This window comes from Neovison vison, chromosome 4, assembly GCF_020171115.1.
Source record: "Neovison vison isolate M4711 chromosome 4, ASM_NN_V1, whole genome shotgun sequence".
In the NCBI taxonomy this organism is placed as follows: domain Eukaryota; kingdom Metazoa; phylum Chordata; class Mammalia; order Carnivora; family Mustelidae; genus Neogale; species Neogale vison.
The window spans coordinates 62,123,564-62,143,514 of record NC_058094.1 but is presented as its reverse complement, the minus strand read 5'-3'; the positions used below and the strand labels follow the sequence as shown (position 1 = coordinate 62,143,514).

Below are 19,951 nucleotides of genomic sequence, written 5' to 3'. Positions count from 1 at the left end.
TTTAAGCATGTGGATTTAGTCAGGCTGGAAACCAAGACATCCCCAAATTTTTCATTATTAAGTCAACATATTCCCTTGTAAGCTCAAGCTATTTTGAAACACAGTTGAATGAGCTTTACAGTCCATCTCAAGTGTTTTAGCCAAAGGTGGTTAATCCCACATCTCCTTGGAAGGACAAATGAGTATCAGAAAGGTCAAGAAACTGACTCTAGGTCCCACACACTACAAAGTAATGGAGCCAGGACTAGATTAGGCTAGCCAGGGTGGCTGGTTCAAGTTCAATATTCCTGTCACTAAATCACAACCGAATAATCACGGGTCAGATGAAACCATTCTAAAAAAGCTATGACATTAAAAAAACAAAAACAAAAACAAAAAACATGATGTGTAAGTGTGTGTGGTACTTGGAGAATTTTTCCTAGACTATCTCAATAACCTGGTAAGATACTGGGGGTAGTTACTTGCCTCCAACGTTATTTTTGTAGGTATTGTAGATCTCTTTTACCCGTCTGTAGCGGAAAGCCAATTTTCTCATCCAGTCTACACCACCTCGCACACCAGTTGCCAAGCATAAATTAGCACTGGTGGCTGCAGCAGGAAAGCCATCTGTTCCAAAGTTATATGTGCTATTTAGATGCAAGAAAAGCCCAGTGTTAACCAAACAGAAAGTTCATCTTCATTAGCTGAGCCATTAAACTATAAATTGGAGAAAATCACTTCACATTTCAACATGCTCACCTTAGGTCTTGCCCATTATCATCTGAAGACACATCATCTATATGAACTTGGTCACATTCCTAAAATGCAATTAAAATGAGACAGGTTCATTCTCGAGGAGCATCTTCTTTTTTTTGTTGTTGTTGTTGTTGTTTTTTGAACAATCACACACAACTGTTTAACTCCCCCCCAACTTTAATTGGACTATTTTTCCACAATGTCAATCAGTAGGGGTCAGTCTTGTGAAGTTGATATTTTTACCTACTCCAGCCCTCTTTTACCATAAAAAATGAGCAATGTCATTAAGGACTACCGTTATTCAGCTTCAGAGAACACATTTTTGTGTTCAGAAAGGAAAGTGATTGAAAAAATTAGCATATGTGTTCCATAAACCTCAGGTACCTGAAGACATCACGCTGCTCAAAGCGGATTCAGTCAGTGCCCAGACATAACTAAAACCAGACATTTCAGTAAATGTAACATGCTAGAAAAATTAAACCTGATGCTAACTGCCAATGAAATTATGACCTCTGATTGCTGTTGAGCCACACACCAACAGAGCCTGAGGCCAGTGGGCTGAGGAGCCCAGACGAAAAAATCTGTTACTGGTTTGCCATTGATTTGAGAGATGTGAGTTTTATTCTGTGTGTGTGTGTGTGTGTGTGTGTATGTGTGTAGGAGGAAGAAAGCATGGGAGGCTTCAAAACCCAAATAAAAACAATCAAACCATGCAGTGTTTTTTACTTTTTTTTCTTCAACTGTTTCACTATTATATATTCCTTTTAAGTGTTGGATTTATGGATTTATTATAGAATGAGGTTGTGGGAACAGACCCGATTTTTAAATCCCCAAATCACGTGTAAACTGTTCAGAAGAAGCAGCTGTGATTTTGGAATACAGCTTTGCGAGTATTCCACCTGTTTGCATATGAGCACCCCAACATCCCACCGCGATATCCCACAGCTGTGTAAGGAGCAGACAGGTAAACATTTGTTGAACGAATGAAAGCATACTAATCTGGAGACACACAACTAGGTCTCCCACAGATAAACAAGGCACCCATACGTGGTGTGCTTTAATATTTCAGTCTTAATTTATTACAGACAGGCTCCGAACACCCAAGAGTCCTTCATTGTACTTATTTTTGTTAAAAGTTTGAGTTTAAAAATATTATTAAAAGATATCCAGGTATGTACCCTGTATTTTAAAAGTTTCTCTTGACTAAAGTGCTGGTTGTATTTCCTGTATAATTTTGTAAAATCTAGTCTATTTGTCTAGTGCTCAACATACAATTTGTAAAAGAGACAACAGACATAAAGCACCACAGTAATACAAGGTGTATTTTTATGTTGCGGGTTCCTTCTGAACAAATTTTTTTCTCTCCACGGATTTGTGAGGAAGGGAGCAAGAGATAGAAGGGGAAAGAAACTCAAACCAGCTGTTGCTTAACAGAATTAAAATCGTGACCCCCCAACCTCTTCTCTAAAGCATCTACTTTCCAGGCAACCGCCTCCCAGCAAGCAGCAAGTTCCAAGGAGGAAAAGACTTTGACCTTGTAACCCTCCCCTGCTCTCCTGAGGTCCATAACCTCAGATAAGAAAGAGGAAAAGCCAGTCTAGGAGGCCGCACATGTGGGCTATGAATTTAACGTTTTAAAAAACAGGTCATTCCTGGAAAACATGTTGGAGGACTTCTCAGAGTTATTAATTTAATCACACTTCAAAAGATGAATGATAGTTGTGTTTCCTCAACAAGGTACTTATCCCGGGTTTAAAGAGTGACTAAATCATGAGTGTAGACATTTCTGCCACTTATCTAGTCAGAAATACACTTTTGATGTTGTTGGTAAACAACTCTTTGGGTGGGGGGCATGGTGAGTGTACAAAACAGATGAGAAAACCAAGACAAACCAAAAAAAGTGTACTGCAAACCACCGCCCCCAAACAAAGACAAAAACAAAAACAGAAAAACTCAAAAAGCTGGAGCGCCACCATGGAAATTTTCTCTCTTTGGGGAGAACCAGGAGGTGGAAAGTGAGGAAGTCCAAGAGGAAATGCTATGTTAAAAAAGGGTTTAATTCGATGAATCACACCAAAGCTGACTTACAAGTTACTCAGTTAACTCTAGGGGTGGGGAGAATTCCTTGGGAAGGCAGGGTGTTAAGAGGCTTTTCTTAAATGAATGCAGTTGTAAATCTCCATGACTAACAGAGAAGCCAGTTATCTTCCAGTGCTGTTAATGACTCCATTGTTGCTATTGTCCTCTCACATCCTGTATTTGTTTTCTCCCAGAGCTTTATCCAAGTCTTTTTGTTCCCAGGGCTGAGGCCCTCCTTTGAAGGATGGTTCAGGATCCCGGTTAGCTCTAATTGAGTGTCAACAACTTTGAGCTTCTACCTGCAGACCCCACTCACTTCTCAGAGATCGGATCAACTCTGGTGTGTTGGCAACAAAGAAATCATCATTCTTCATCAGGAGAGGTGTTTTGTAGAATGATTTTCAGGAAAATAGATGCAGCCATCGGGAGCATTTTTTAAAGGGCCTAATTAGCACCCCAGGAATAGAAAGTTTAGAAACCATGAAAATGTCCAAGTACAATATGTTTTCAGAACTGTCCGTGTCATTTAATGACAGAAAACTATTATGCTACCCAAACTTTGGGTAGATAAGATACATACTAAAGGTCTAGTCACTGAGTCTTGGTGTGAGCTTCTACATCTTGGTAAAACTCAAGATGTCTCAGGAAATAGGTTTTATTTTGATGAGAAACTATATTACTATCTTGATGTTTGCCTATTAACATTTTTAATTCCTCAAAGAACAGAGAATATGAAAATGCAGAAGTATCTCGATAAATGTGGAATATAAAAACCTTTCTAAGAAGTGCATCTACTCTCAAATTAGAAACTGCAGTTCCCCGCATCCTGATCTAAAATTCTTCATCCACTGGGATGAGTCTCTCCTTCCCCACTTTTCTTCGGAAACTATCTTTCACTTGTCCTCTTAAGAGCCTAATTTTAGGTTTTCATGTTTGCTTTCTGGACTTTGTTGTTTTAGTGTCTAAATCTGTTTTAAACTCAGAAAATCAGATAAATGAATGAGGGGAGCGGGCGTTCTGGATTCACTGACACAACATGGCAAAATTTAAAGCCCCCTGGATGAATCTATAGACACAGAAAACAAGAATGAAAGCTTTCCATATTTCTAGGCATCAAGACATAGTCCTAAAAACCCTATTTTTCTGCTTAATAAACAGAGTTTAGAACATGTAGAATGCCATGGGAAAAGGAAGTTTTTCTTCCAAAAAGACTGAATGTGTTGAAGATGTATTTTTGAAATAAACCACCAAAAAGTCCACGACAGGGTTTTTAAGGCACTGAAGTCATTACTGAGGCCAAGTCTTTGGCTAGCATTCCCATGTCTCAGGCCCACCACGGCCAGGTCAGCTAGTCTAACAGGTTTTAAGCATTAATATGCCCTGTTGAGATTGGAGATGCCCCAGGTAGCTCTGCTGTGTCTGGGGATCTGGCTGGAGTCCTCAACTGGGGAGGAAGTACTGCTTCTCAGGACACCTGGTAGATTCCACACTCAACACACAACTGAGCTGGCTAACGGGTGCCTTAGCTTAGAAAAGTGGTCATTTATTCATTCACGTATCCTCTTATTTATTAAGGGGCTACTATGTTCTGGATGCTAATGATGCAACATTTAACAGACAAAAACCCTTACCATCTTGGAATTAACATTCTAGTCGGGCCAAACAAGAAAATATGCAAAATGTGTAATATGTTAGATGCTGATAACTGTTAAGGAGAAAAAACAGAGCAGGCAAGGGAATGATGCAATGCTGTGTGAGGTATGGGGAATGGCTCTGCAGGCCAAGGATCTAGCAGGTTCAAGGGTCCTGAGGCAGGAGAACCTTGTGTGCTGGAGGATGAAGCAGGAAGGAGGCACTAGGACGAGATCAGCCATCAGTTGGGAAGATTTTTAAGGGCTCGCAGGTGACCGCAAGGCGCTACTGGAAGTAGCATCCAGTTTTCAGCCCCTGCCCTCAAGGCGCATACAGTTTAGTCAGAAAGACAGAAGTTAATTAACTCCATGGGTGATAAATTACAATGGGAGTAGATGCTCCCAACTGCCTTGAGGAGCATTCAAAGGAACATCCTCTTGTTGAATGGCTGAATTCTATTTAGTCTAAAAGAACTTCCAGGTCTGAAAAACTTCAATTGTGTTTTGCTAGATTGGGGAGGGACAGCACCGCCCACCGTTTATCCTCGGTGCTTTTGTGATGAAAGCAATCAAGAGATCAACGGCAGACTCAGACTGGAGATGGTTCACAGTCAGTGAAGCTGTGGTAACCGAAACAAAACATAGCTTTTTGATCCCAGACTGTGGACGCCAGACCGCGACTTATGGTGGTGGTGAGGAGGGGGTGGGGGAAGGTGGCAGTTGTTGGGCAAGCTGTCCTTCTCTCTAGGAAATAGCCCAGACTTCTTTCGCAGACATGCAGGGAACTCTATGGAATTAGCAAGCAGGTCCCCTTCCCTTAGGGGCTGGTTTTTGTTACCCTCTCAGTTACAGATTTGAAATTTGCTACAGCAGCTGGCAAGGGATCAAGAGGCGGGAAAAAGTTATTTTTTTGATAATGGCTTTTCAAAGGGAGGTCAAAATCAGCAACTACTTTTGCATACAGAGCTCTGTATCAAGTCAGTGATGGAGAAATATATAATTAACATTTTTATTTCATCATTTTGCATATACACTCACCTAACACAAATTCTCAGAAAGAGTCAGGGCCAGTGGTCGGCCAAGTAGTGATTATCCTTCACAAGGAGAATTTTACAATTAATTACCAAATTTAGATTACTGCTAAAGCAACTGGAGGTTGGCCTCTCCCTTTTAGGAAATCCTAAAGCACCAGGGATACAAGAGCTATTGACGGCACTTGATTAAATGTCCTATTTTGACACTTGGTATCCCTCGAGGAGTATATTCCTCCCTCCCTAAGGGGGTGGCAAACTACTCAATAAGTCATTTCTTACACTTCTGTGGAGATCTTGTGGAGGCAGGCACACAGTTTCTCTCCCTCACACACATTCCTCCTTCTTGTTGAGCTGAATTAGGGTCACCAATTTATGGTCAAAGTGGATTAGTATGTAATGGTATAACCCATTTCACAGATACAAAACATGAAGACTCAGGAAAGTTAAATAAGGTAAAGTGCCAAGACCCCTAACTCATGGTCTCTTCCCTCACCCATTTCACACGATGCCCACAACTGCCGCCATCTAGATCCCTTGTGGCTTGTGAGTCGTTTGGAGCCCAGGAGACTTCAGGTACAAAACACATCCTCCCCTTTGCCTGCCCCTCTCCTGCTGTGCCCAGTGTCTGTCACCACGGCCTTCTCTCCCAGCCTGGAGCTCAGATGGGAGTGCTCCATCCATCTCACAGTGGGCCCTCCAATGCCTGGCCCTTCAGAGGGAAATCATCCTGGAAGGAGAGCCACTGTGGGCACCGGGACTTTGCCAGGGGTGGAGGGTACAGAGAACGACTATGGGTGGTGAGAGCATAGGTGTTAGAATGACTTTGACATAGCGCATCCTAAGGAGGAGGCCGGAGGCCCAGGAAGAAGGATCTGGCCAGGCAGATGGCAACAATCAGAGGTGCAGTGTTGAGCCCGCAGGTGCAAGACCTGTGTAGAACCTCTGTTCCACATGACAGGATTCTATGATCATCTCACCCATAAACACCACAAACCAAATGCCCAGAGTTCCCTTTAGGTTCCAAGGCCTGTGCTTTGCAGAGGAGTAAAATAAATAAAATTAACCAGCTTTGGTTACTACCGGCCCTCCGCTAGTAGACATCTAAGCGCTTACGGGCTGGATCTCAAATGCTCACATGGATGGCTGGGGAAAATTGCCAGCACATGGAGCAGCTGAATACCAGCCGTGGTGTTCGGACTATGAAGAAAGCCACATGGGGTACGATCTCATAGCCATGCGGCAAAGGCACATTCCCTCTCAGAACTCTGGCTGCACTGTTATTCTGCCTTTTTGGTCCTTTCTGTCATTATTTTTGGCACTGCAACTCAAGCTGACCTTTTTCTGATCCATCATCATCTCTGGCCTTCCAGAGCCGGGCCACAGACATGTTCTTTTGGACCAAGCCCCAGGAATAACTCCGATTTTGTACAGGGGCTCATATGCAAAATATTAAGTTATGGCAGAATTTTTCTGCAAATATTTATTCTGCTTTGATACCGTAGTGGTTGTACTTTTCCTCCAAGCCTTTCACTTGTGCCATAATTATGTAAAAAAAAACCCATACCATTCAAGTTAGTTTAGGAAAATTAATAAAAAGAATTAAGACAGTTACAATGGGGCTTATTATCTATGCCAAGCAGTGATGTAATCGCCAGCCCGTTCAGGAACCATACCTCTGAACACGACACTAGAAACATAAACTCCAAGTACACCTAAAGTCTTTGAATAAACAGAGACTCTAAGAAGACTTTGAGGTAGACTACGTGTTATGAAAGGGAACAATATAAAAATGTTACAAACACATCTTTGGAGAAGTTGAGTTACACAAGCCTAAATTCTGCCGACCGAGGCTCTATTCGCTCCATTTTCCAAATTTACCATGAGGAAACTAACACCATACCACCAACTAATTGTTTCAATACTGTCCTCTACAAAGTAAAAATGAAAGGAAAAAGAGAGTCACTAGAGAATGAGCTATTTTCATTGTGTCTGTATATCAGTGTGCCCACAGAGACCAGCTGGAGCTGGCCGAAGCACAGGAAATGATCGGGGGGGTCCTCCGTCCCCTCCTGTCATCAAGCCATTACGTCTACTGTGCCCACCTCCCCACTGAACAATATAGATACTCTCTCAATACCTTAGACATCCACAAGTGACTAAAAAGAAGTTTTCCTCTTATTTCTATACACGAAAATATTTAATTATACGGAGTACATAAGTATGTCCAGTACTTAAGAGACAAACATACAAATTGTCTGAACGCTTTGACAAGTGATCAGCAGTGCTTTAAAAAGAAAAAGGTTGGGGGAGGGATGAGCCCTCCCCCTGTGGGTCCTTTCGCAGAAAGTCTAAATCATACAGATGGCCTTACAGGGTGACCAGTATTTGAGGGACAGAGGTATAAGGGAGAGATTTTCAGAGTGGCTTTTGGAGATAGAACTCCTGACTGCCTCTATATTTTTATAATTTCTCTGGGAAAATAAGGTTAAATGGATCATCCTAGAGATCCTCTGTGATTCAGAAGTTGAGGCGGAAGAGGTGGTCCAGAAACAAACCGACCTGATGGCAGAGATGTGAAGAATGCTGCTTCTAATTCACTGACAATTAGAGTGAGTTTGTTAGTCTCTGTAGTTAAGAAATTCTGTCCATGAGTTAGTCACTTTGCAAAAGCCAGGTTTTTACTTGTACATTTCTTTCTGTAACAGGGAGACCGTCCAGTCAATGTACTATGTTTTTCTGCTTACTGGTGTGGAAAAATATGATTGCAGTATGTTTTCTAAAGGTGTGTCAAAGCCCTCACTGCACTTTCAAACAGACACGCTGAAGACCTCACGTGCTACTGTGCCCTTGTGTTTGCCATCCAAGACTGGATGCGAGCCCGAGGCAAGGCCAAGTGCAAACTTGGAGTGTGCCATTCGCAGCCCTACAGCCCCACGTACGGCTGGCCAGGACCCGTCATGCCTTGTGACCCTCCCATTTCCCTTGCTTTCCCACGGCAACACTTTCTTGCAAAAGAAAAGGGTGCATGGCTAAGGACAGGAGTCTTTGGAAATTGGCCTCTTTCTGTTTGACAATTTCGGGAAATGCAAGTTATTGAACTAGAACATACCTGGACAAGCACATCTTTAATTTCTCACTCTAGATTATCCACTCAGCACAGCATAGGCGTCAATGTATAGTCTAAGTCAGTATCTAAATATCTCTATTTGCTCTGACAGGCAGAGGACACAGCCATAGCAGCCAATGGGGGAAAAAGACAGAATTTCAAATCTCAGAAACCAGTAAGAGGCATTCTAACATCTGTTTTTGAGATTTGGTCATAAGGTGCAACTTGCAGAGACATATGTGGCTTTTAATTCCTGTGTCTTACTTACAAAAACAGTATTTTAATATATTTAATTTTACAATATCCTGTTGAGGTTATCAGAACAAAAAAGAGATTTTTACTAGTATCATGTTTACATTTGCTAGGAGTCCTAGGTATTCGTATTTGAAACTCAAGATTTGAATTACGACAGCTTCAACAAAGGTTTAAGAAGACATTAGCAATTTCAGTCTGATTCTGTTGAGAGGAATATTTGTAAAATATTTAGAGAATAAAATCTTTACTGAAGATACCTGAAGACGGCATATTAAAGCAAAAGATAAACAAAAGTGCTAAGTCATGTATTTGTACACAAAGTTATGATAACTACTTCAGATCACTACATAAAAATTTACAGGAAACCCAAGCTTACTGTTAATAAAGAAAAAAGTTTCAAAGTTTTACATATTTTTGTATTAATTTCTTTTAAAATCTTACAAATAAGATGTCATCATAATACCACTCTAAAACACTGCTCCAAAAATCCCAAAGGAATTATATGAAGACCGTTCCTTTTTAGTGAGTAAGTACAGTGTTAATAAATACGTCAACTTCACTCCACTTGGAGTTCCTTCTTTCTCACCATGAATACCTTCTTTACCCCATGATTAGAGTAAATAAATTTGTTTTTATTCACACTCTCAACATTAGGATGAGAAAAACAAAATGGACTTATTTAAAATTGCTCAATACCAAATTAATGGGTTAGTTTAATTGGTAATTTTGGCATATATTACATGTGATCTAATGATATCAGCACATCATTTCTTTCCTTTTGAAAAAGTTAAGGGAGTACCTTCTATCTAAGGCCATAAAATCAATCTTTTATTGTTTAAGTTATGTTCAGCGCATTCTATACCCCTATATGGTATTATACACAAGAGGCATAAGCCCAAATATATAGCTTCATTTATGATCCAACTACTGTCAGAAGATATGGCATTTTATAAGTTTGTGTAGGACCCTGTGAAAACGTTGCAGACCTTCAAAGACAAAATAGGGCAGTAGCATTAGTGGTTGATAACACGTCTAACTGCACTATACAATTTTATCCTAAAACTATTGTACATATTTATAATGGTACCATGTGATTTTTCATGTGTTAAAAGATTCAAGGCAGACTTAAGATACAAAATATTTCAAAACTTAAAAAAAAACAGCATGTATGTAATATAAATGTCATCCTTTTGAATGGTGAGTCAGAACTACTTTTAAGAATAAGCCTTTGATTTACTGCTGAACTGATTTCTCAGTGTTCAATGGGTTTGCTCATCGTTTGGCAAACATAATTTGTCACTGGCAACAGTGTTCTGTATGACTCCTGTGGCCTTTCTTTTAGATTTATTATTCCTGCTGAGAGCATCTACTGAAGAAGCATTTTTCATACTGACACCAACTCTCATCTTGCTGTGAATAATCACATTCTCATAAAAATCATGCTTTTTACTGCAACCTTGCTGCCAGAAACATGGAAAAATATTCCAACCAGGAGCCCTTTTATCCTTTTCTGCAATCACTTTCTTACAGCCCTCACTGCCATTTGAGGAAAATGAATCCCATATCAATTTATTCGCAAAGCGTTTACCTGGAAGTTTTAATTTACACAGGATATTTCTGTTGTGATCACAAATAAAACAAGGAACTAAAGTTGTGATATTGAATAGGTCATGTTTGAAGAAAGTTTTTTCCCCCTGGAGAAATTTTTAATCTGAAATTAAATATCTGCAAGAAATACTAGCTCTAGTTTATCTCTATTCCATGCCTAACAGTTCATCTTCATTTAACTACAAACCACACCTCAATATAATTTTTAAAGAGATATTTGAAAGTCATTTTCTTTTTAGGTGACTCCTTTCTGCAAGGATGGGGAGTGAAATTTGAATTTAAAGGAGCTCATGTATTAATTTAACTTCTATCATACAGCCAGATCATTTTATAATAGTAAAAAATCCTCAGTTTTCTATAAGAGAATGTGTAGCTCAGAATAATATCCTTAGTTAATAATTTGATGAAAAGGGGTGCCTGGGTGGCTCAGTGGGTTAGAGCCTCTGCCTTCAGCTCAGGTCATGATCCCAGGGTCCTGGGATGGAGCCCTGCATTGGGCTCTCTGCTCTGCGGGGAGCCTGCTTCTTCCTCTCTCTCTCTGCCTGCCTCTCTGCCTACTTGTGATCTCTGTCTGTCAAATAAATAAAATCTTTTAAAAAATTAATAATAAGTTGATGAAAATTCTGCAAGCTCATTTCTTCTGTTATTCCTGACTCTAGAAAGAAAAATGCAGAACCAGATACAGGCACTTAAAAAAAGGGTTTTGTGAGCTACTGGAAGGTTCTGTGTCCCCTTTCATATCAGCCCCTCATGAGGAAGTGAGGACTTCTGAAGGGGCACTTTCTTACTCAAAAAATTTTCTAAGTATTTTCATCTGAAATCTGTACCCCAAAATCATTCCCTTTGCATCTTCTTTTATAAGACAAAGACTTCAAATGAAAGTAAATTATTGGGGTGCCTGGGTGGCTCAGTGGGTTAAAGCCTCTGCCTTCAGCTCAGGTCATGATTCCAGGGTTCTGGGATTGAACCCCACATCAGGCTCCTCTGCTCCGCAGGGAGCCTGCATCCTCCTCTCTCTCTGCCTGCCTCTCAGCCTACTTGTGATCTCTGTCTGTCAAATAAATAAATAAATAAATATATTGTTTTAAAAAAGTAAACTATTTAAGCTCTATTATTTTGGTGTGAACTATTCTACCATAGATTTCCTCCACCCTGGGAAGCTCTGGTGTGCCCCAAACCAGTGGGTGTCAATGGGGGTAGGGGAGAAGGAGTGGGTGCCTGAAAGGAAAACTAGGGAAAAATTTCCTCCTTACTCATATTCTCACTCCCTAGCAAACCACCCCTTTTGCCATGAATATTTAAAATGACAGATAATCATGATTTGGTTGTTAATTATAAATTTGGTTATTTATGTTATTTAGGAAAATACTATATTATACATCACTAATAGAGGATTTATGTTTCATACTGTGGAACTATACGACACAAATTCTGTATTCTTTTATTCAGGTTGTCATGCATTCAACCACTAATGACTGACTGCCTATTTATATACCAGGCACCAAGCACACAAAAAATAAATCAGATACAGATATCACCAGGAAGGTTGATGAATCTGACAGGGTTAAAGAGAGAGGGTACAAGTGAGTGTCACTATAATTTTCTCTCAGGGAAGGAACCAGAATTCTTATAAAGCTATGAGAGTGTCAAACTGAATTTATCCTGCTGCTAGTCCTTCTTTCAACCTTCACCTTCAGATACATTTTTCTCAAAGTAGTTTTTGCTCTATCCAAATATAAAATTTCTGACATGGAGTGTAAGTTTCTTGGAAGCAGGCAATACATTTCGCTTTCTTTTCTGTCTCTGCCTTTTAACCAGATAGTGATCAATATGTACTTTGGAAAAATCAAGCTGGAACCAATATATTCTGAGGCAGCTGAGCATCCGAGGGCCTCTATGATGAGCCTTCACCTTGCCTATCCAATGCCATGTCCCCATGTCCATCTGCATACCCCTCACATCCCACTGCACCCCTGTGTGCTTCTGCCAGGCTAGTCCTGGTAAGCGTGGCCTCCTCCACTCCCATTCACCAGACGATAGTTGTGTCCTATTTGCTACCAGCCTCTTTTCCCTCTCCTTTCTCTCCTGTTCAAGAAAATTCCTCTGTTAAACTTGTGGTTGCCTTTTGTTTTTCCCTCCAACCCTTGATGTATGCTCTGTAACCCCCTGTCTGAAATAACAGTAGTGACAAATACTAAGAACCTACTGTGTGTTAGGCACAGTATCACATAGGATTTCCAATCATCCCCAAAATACTTGCTGGATAAGGGAATGAAGACGGAAGCAGGTAAGCAACCCAGCAGATAATGAACTCTTTGAAGGAAGAGAGAACTTCTCATGGGTCTTTTTCTCCCTATTTATTTTCTAAACAGGACCCTACTTCTCTCTTGATACAGACCAAACACACAGATGGTACAGATCAGAATGAAACCCTTCTGATCATCAGACAGAACTGAGTTATGACAGAATTGAAGACCAAGCCAGAAGGGAAGTGATAATGTTGCTGCCTCAGGTCACAGAAGTGTTAGAAAGCAGTTTTAGGAGAAGACATTTATTTTGTCTGATCATAATACATACTCACGTAGAAAATTCATGCAAACCTAAAAAAGCATATAAAAGAAAGAACCTTTAATCCCATCCTTCAGAAGTAACATTAAATTCACCCTTCCTGCCCTCCTTCTACTGACTTAACTGTCCAAAGTTCCTCACAGTCTTCACAAGGCTTACACTGTCAGAGGGGGAGACACACCCAAAAAGCAGGTCGAACCAGACATGTGTTATAGTTACTGTCTCCTTTACTCAGCAATATGGACTTAAGATCTTTTTATATTAATCATTTGTGTTATCTTTTAAATTATTCTAATATTCCATGTTGTATATGTTTCCTATTTCTTTCAACCAAACAATGGCTGGTCATTTCCAATATTTTTTTTTTGGACTAACAGTGTTTGTAGGGCAACAACTATCAGTTCTCCTTATAATTCTTCTTTTTTTTTTTTAAGATTTTATTTATTTATTTGACAGAGAGAGACAGAGAGACACAGTGAGAGAGGGAACATAAGCAGGGGGAGTGGGAGAAGAAGAGGCAGGCTTCCCGCTGAGCAGGGAGGCCGATGCGGGGCTCAATTCCAGGACCCTGGGATCATGGCCTGAGCCGGAGGCAGATGCTTAACGACTGAGCCACCCAGGCGCCCCTCTCCTTATAATTCTATTTTAAGCATCTAAAATCCTATTTGGTGCATAGCACAGTCATTGTTTAATAAGTGTTTTAGTGGCCACTGTGACGGGTTTATGGCATTTATATATATCCTTAGGCAATATTATATTTTCCTCAACTGATATCTTTTATCACTCAGAGCGGTTGTTCACGATACACCTTCTGCTTAGACCACTCTTCTCCAAAGCCCACCCCATGCAGCTCTGCAGGTCCCTGTTAATCCTTCGATGGTAGTTTGAGTGTCAACCTCACCTTTCCGCACACCCCCGCTCCATGCCCCTCCTACTCTGTCTTCTACAATGCTAAGCTCCTTGAGAACGGGACTACCTTCATCTTGTTTGCCATTATCATTAAAAATAGTTCCACAAAATCCATTGATTTCTTGCCTCAACTTAAATATTAAGTCTTCCAATATTCTCTTAGATTTGGGGAGAGCCCCTCTTGTCAGTCTCCGTAAGGCCTTCGGCCAATGAGGCGTAACTTCTGCTTACGACCATTTTAGTAGGTACGTGATCATAAGTAGAATGAAATATTCAGGGGTGCCTGGGTGGCTCAGTGGGTAAAGCCTCTGCCTTTGGCTCAGGTCATGATCCCAGCATCCTGGGACAGAGCCCCGCATTGGGCTCTCTGCTCAGCAGGAAGCACGCTTCTTTTCCTCTCTCTCTGCCTGCCTCTCTGTCTACTTGGGACCTCTGTCTGTCAAATAAATAAATAAAGTCTTAAAAAAAAAAAAAAGAATCATTTTAGCCCTTTAGAATTCAAGTGATTTTTGTTACATTTTAAGACAAGTAAATGTTATAATTCCTACTTGAAAACGAGAAAATATTCCTATTTCACCATAACACTCTCTACAGGTTCTTATTATGTACTTGCAAAACACTATCTTTCAACTGTTAATTTTCCGAGCTACTGATTTCTTTTTGCTGGACTCATCTATCTTATCTCCCAAGTCCAGTAGGGTGGAGATATGTGTTTAAGATCAACAATTCCCACTAGCTGAAGAGATACCTTGGACATAAGAGCTCTCTTGAACTTTCTGACAGAATGCCAGAATACCAATACCAGGAGATAAATCTTAGTCAATTATTTATTTATTTATTTATTTATTTATTTATTTATTTATTTTCAGCATAACAGTATTCATTGTTTTTGCACCCCGCCCAGTGCTCCATGCAATCCGTGCCCTCTCTAATACCCACCACCTGGTTCCCCCAACCTCCCACCCCCCACCACTTCAAACCCCTCAGATTGTTTTTCAGAGTCCATAGTCTCTCATGGTTCACCTCCCCTTCCAATTTCCCCCAACTCCCCTTTCCTCTCTATCTCCCCATGTCCTCCATGCTATTTGTTATGCTCCACAAATAAGTGAAACCATATGATAATTGACTCTCTCTGCTTGGCTTATTTCACTCAACATAATCTCTTCCAGTCCCGTCCATGTTGCTACAAAAGTTGGGTATTCATCCTTTCTGATGGAGGCATAATACTCCATAGTGTATATGGACCACATCTTCCTAGTGCCCCTGTCACTCAAGTGTCCCCACTTGAATTAGTCAATTATTTTTGAGGAGGCGAACAAATTTGCAATATAATGAGGATGAAAACAGGATCCTCTCCCCTGCTCCCGACCCTCCACCTGTCCCACAAAGGAGTAGCACACAATTAAGAGCGAGAAGAATCCAGGATTTAGAAAGTGTTTCCTTAGAAATGCTGTTCGCATAGAGGCTCTATTGTAACTGCACTGAAATGGGAGAAGTCTCCTGAGACTGAAACTTAGACACATTTTGGGGAAGTTGAAGTCACAAGGTTTTCTCCCGAACTAGTCAATCTAAAAGAAAGGAAAAATTCCTTTCTGTACTAAGAAACTTCCTATGAAGGTAACTGAGTAAAATCTGACTTTACAAAATAGTGACTCGCTCCCAGACTGAAGATTAGCGAGCACCTGTCAAAATCAAGACTTTAAATGAAAAGCCTGTCATATGTGACACCAACAGGTCCGTTTCACAGGATTTTTAAGTAAACTGACAGCCAACCAGCCGGCTCTGGGAAAGGTGAAGTGGTACTTCTACTCAAGAGAGGGTGGTACTCCTGTTTATTGACGGTGCTCCCCCCAGGGGGTCCTCACTGCTCCGTGTCCCTGTGCCACCTCTGAGGCTTGTTGGGTTGACTGTGTGAAGGTCACACATGAGTCAGAAGTAAAGGCGGAACTCCAGTCTCTCCATCCCTGAAGCGTCCCCTCTTTCCTCAGACCCCCTCACCCACCCCGCCTCTTCATCTTCAGAATAAAGAGACCGTGACCAAACCAGGAAGACCCTTTGTTTCAAGGGCAGCTTAACCATGACGGTGCTAGCGGGACCCCTCTTGCCTTATGGGAGTCATTCATTCCATTTTTCCAAATCAGGAATCTCCAACACACGCTTGGAGCCTGTGTTTCCAAACGAACATTTCACAGAGGGACCCCTTCTCTGAGATAACTTTTCTTTTTTATCTAGTACATTCCTTCCTGGGAAATCTTAACCACTTTCAAGAGTGATGACTTCCAGCTCAGTACTCTTTTCCAAGCCTCAGACCTGTACACGGTACTGTGTGCGAATTCCAAATCTCTCTGTCCAACCTGTGCTTCAAGTCCAACACCTCAAAACTGAATTTGCCACCTTCCTTCCCAAGCCAACTAACTGTCCTGTGGTTTTATACCTGATTGCTGAAGCCAGAAAGTAACCTTCTTGCTTCCCTACCCTCTATGTAGAATACATTCCCCACTTTTTCCAAACTAGTTTCTGAGCTTTCACATCTGGCCCCGTACTCTGTTTCTGCAGGGAAACTGGTGATTTCTCATTTAGATTACCAACACCTTTGACCTCATGATGCAAAGCACATCCTTGGTCATGCTAAACATTCTTTAACGATCACAGTTCACCGTTGGCATTCATGTCAGCAGAGTCTACAGAGCCTTTCATGACTGGGTTCCGGTCCCCCTCTCTACCCTCTGACCTCACAACCGCCGCTTGTGCTCTGTGCTTCATACCTACTCAGCTGGGTTGCTAAATGCCATGCCCTCTCATGTCAAAGATCCCTTCTTGGGAAGCCATTTCTCTGACACTCACAGCCTTGCCACCCCCTCTCCCTCAACCTGAGTGACCCACCCTGCCTTTGGGACTCAAACGAATAATGTCCTTACGTGTCCCCATCCCTGAGGAGATCATTCTGTGATATAACTGCGTTCGCTTTTCTCTCTTCACAGAGCATCCAGGCTCCTTGAGGGCTGCAAATATATTTCATCTCTTCTCCTCTATGCCTCGTAGACTGTCCAGAACGGAAGAAGCATGTGTGCACTTACAGCACATCAGCTCTTGCTCTGTAATACAGAGGCTGCAAAAGCAACACTTCTGTCTATTCAACAGCAGGGATTTAAAACCACACATCTGTCCACCTGCTGACTGCCTGCCTCTCTGTTTATCTATCTACCACTGCTCTCCCAACTTGCTCAGAGCAGATTTTAGATTGTCTGAGTAGCTACCGTTCGGAAGACATGGCGAGAAGCAAAGCTTTCAAAGACTACAACAGAGAAAATGCCATTATTGGGCTCTGATGTATGACCTCATGCTACTACCTCCTCTACGTTGCTGATGAGCAAGTGTCACCTTGTAAGACACAGCTACCACGGTTCAGCGCAAGGAGAGCTGTGGCAGGAAACTCCTGCTTCGACCCCAGCTTTCCCAAAGTGGCTCTGGGAAAAAATCACTTCACTTCCATTTCCCACACAGATAAGCCAGAGATGCTGAGATGGAGTTCACAGGGCTGAGGGAGCATCAAAGTCAATGCTTTCTGATGGATGAGAGGAGTTTCCCTAAATCCTGCTGCCCTCCAGTCTTCCCTACTCGACCAGGGGTGGACCAACAGCCTGAGCCCAACAGTGCAGCCCCACTGTTGTGAGGGGTTGGGGAGCCCCAGGGAGGGGCTGCTCTGCGTGGCCAGGAGACTCCACACCCAGCAAGGCTCTGCTCCACACTGCGGGCTACCAGCAAGCCCCATGAGCCCTCCTTCAGAACACAGGGCCGGAATTGGACAAGGAACGGAAAACTTATCCATGCAAGCGAAGACACACGTGTCTTCTTGACACGAAGCCAGCATCCTCATTTTCTATGAAGGAGCGGCACAGCATGATGGAAGCCAGATACAGTAGCTATTTAACTGCTAACAGTGAATCTCCTGTCATGGAACTGGGGGCAGCGGGTGTGTGTGTGTGTGTGTGTGTGTGTGTGTATGAGGAACAAGCCGGAGAAGTACAGTGTGATGTGCCTGGAAGGAGTTGCATTTGCAAATTAAACACTGGCAGATGTTGCTGTTGCTTCTGGTGGGATTACTCTTGGAGTTCTACATGGAAATTTTGGCAGCAACCCAGCTATGATCTCATTCCCTAACCCCTTGAGTCACCCCTCTTCTTCCTCTATAGCTCTACTGTCCAGGGTTCTTGACATGTAGAAGATACCCGTAAGCAATAATAGCAGCTTAGACCCCATCAGCGCTTCCTGTGGGACAGTGCTGGTTCTATGCCCTTAGCAGTACAGAAGCACTGAATCTTCTCATGGACCCTATGAGCCATGTACTATCATTATCCGATTTTACAAACAGTTAATTGAGGCACAGAGGCATTCCTCCATGAATGAGTGAATTCACGAGTTCAACTGCTGGTTCCTTAGTGCTATAAGATAACAAACCACATAAATACTGGACTTTGAGTCAAGTTGGAATAGGTGAGTCATTGATTACAATTCAATCACTTGCTAATTATAAGAAATAGAAACTAAAGAAAATAAAAAATAAAACTTGCTGGGCAATTCATGGTAGTATTATAGCACTGCTCAGAAATGTCTTTTTTATTATAGACATTATTTTTGTAACATTTTTAATGTAGAAAATCTTTAATCTTTCTTTTCACATAAATACCCTTTTTGTTAAAACTTAACCTGGAACCATACTGTATGTGATTTTATATCATACTTCTTCCATGTATATTGTATTTTGGCATTAGAATTTTAAAAATAGGATTTTAAGAAAAGGCTATCAAAATGTAACATCTTAGACAATCTCAATTGTTTTTAAGGCTGTGATTAACCATTTACTTGTAAAAAGATAACATGGGCAAATTATAAAAGCAGGGATGCTGGAGCACCTGAGTGGCTCAGTTGGTTAGGCGTCTGACTCTTGATTGTGGCTCAGGTCATGACATCAGGGTCTCTCCCTCTCCCAGCTCACCACCCACCAACCCTATGCTCAAATAAATAAATACAAAAGCAGGAGTGCTCGTTATAGACTATCAATTTGAAAATTTTGGAAAACATTTAAGAAACAAGTAAGAGCCTTCTATGTACCAATTCCTGTGTTAGAAGCTTAGGATTCAGGGGGGCCAAGCCATTGTCTCTGCCCTTAAGGGCCTATCTAGTAGGGAACAGAGAACAGTAGACAGAAAATCGTAATAATAGAGTGCTAAGGGTTGTTATAGTGAGAACAGCCTCTTCTTAACACTGCCGGACTCCCAGCTGCCAGGCAGCATCTGGACCTGTCAACCCTCCCTTTCTTCTTTTTTTTTTAAATTTTATTTATTTATTTATTTGACAGAGAGAGAGATCACAAGTAGGCAGAAAGGCAGGCAGAGAGAGAGAGGAGGAAGCAGGCTCCCTGTTGAGCAGGGAGCCCGATGCGGGACTCGATCCCAGGACCCTGAGATCATGACCTGAGCCGAAGGCAGCGGCCTAACCCACTGAGCCACCCAGGCGCCCCCCCTCCCTTTCTTCTTATCTTGTGTTCCACATGCCATCCAACTTCTCTTCTACCCAAGAAATTCACTCTTGCCGTTGTTCTCTCTCCTTGCCATACATCTTTTCCTTTCTACAGAATCATTCCCACTGGCATCCAACATGCCTAAATATCTCATACTGAAAAACTACACAGTCCCCCCCGATCCTCTGATCCCCTCCACACACCACACACACCACACACACCACCCATCTCTTTGTATTCTATTCCTGTGGAAACTCTCAATCCTTCTTGTCTTTGCTTGGTCAACCCTCATGCTCTCTTCAAACCACTCTAATTAGGTTTCTGTCTTCCTGCTTCATGGAAATGGTCTTATCAGACTCATTAACCAAGATTCTTGCCAAATCCAACAGTCACTTCTCTGTTCTCAACTTGCTCAATATTGGTGATTTGACACAGTGCATCATTCCCTTGTTCCTGAAATGCTATTCTCTAGACTTCTGTGGCACCCCATACTTTCCCACCTACT

General features: G+C 41.7%; 1 protein-coding gene across 1 annotated transcript in view; it reads right to left on the bottom strand.

The window, feature by feature from the left end:
* The window catches only part of EYA1 (EYA transcriptional coactivator and phosphatase 1), a 174,894-nt gene that overhangs the window by 26,329 nt on the left and 128,614 nt on the right, over window positions 1–19,951 (bottom strand). Inside the window, exons 13-14 of the mRNA XM_044245466.1 lie at window positions 739–797; window positions 466–626 (exon numbers count right to left, since the gene is read on the bottom strand). Coding sequence (XP_044101401.1) covers window positions 466–626; window positions 739–797 — 220 coding nt within the window. The remainder of the gene's footprint in view (window positions 1–465; window positions 627–738; window positions 798–19,951) is intronic.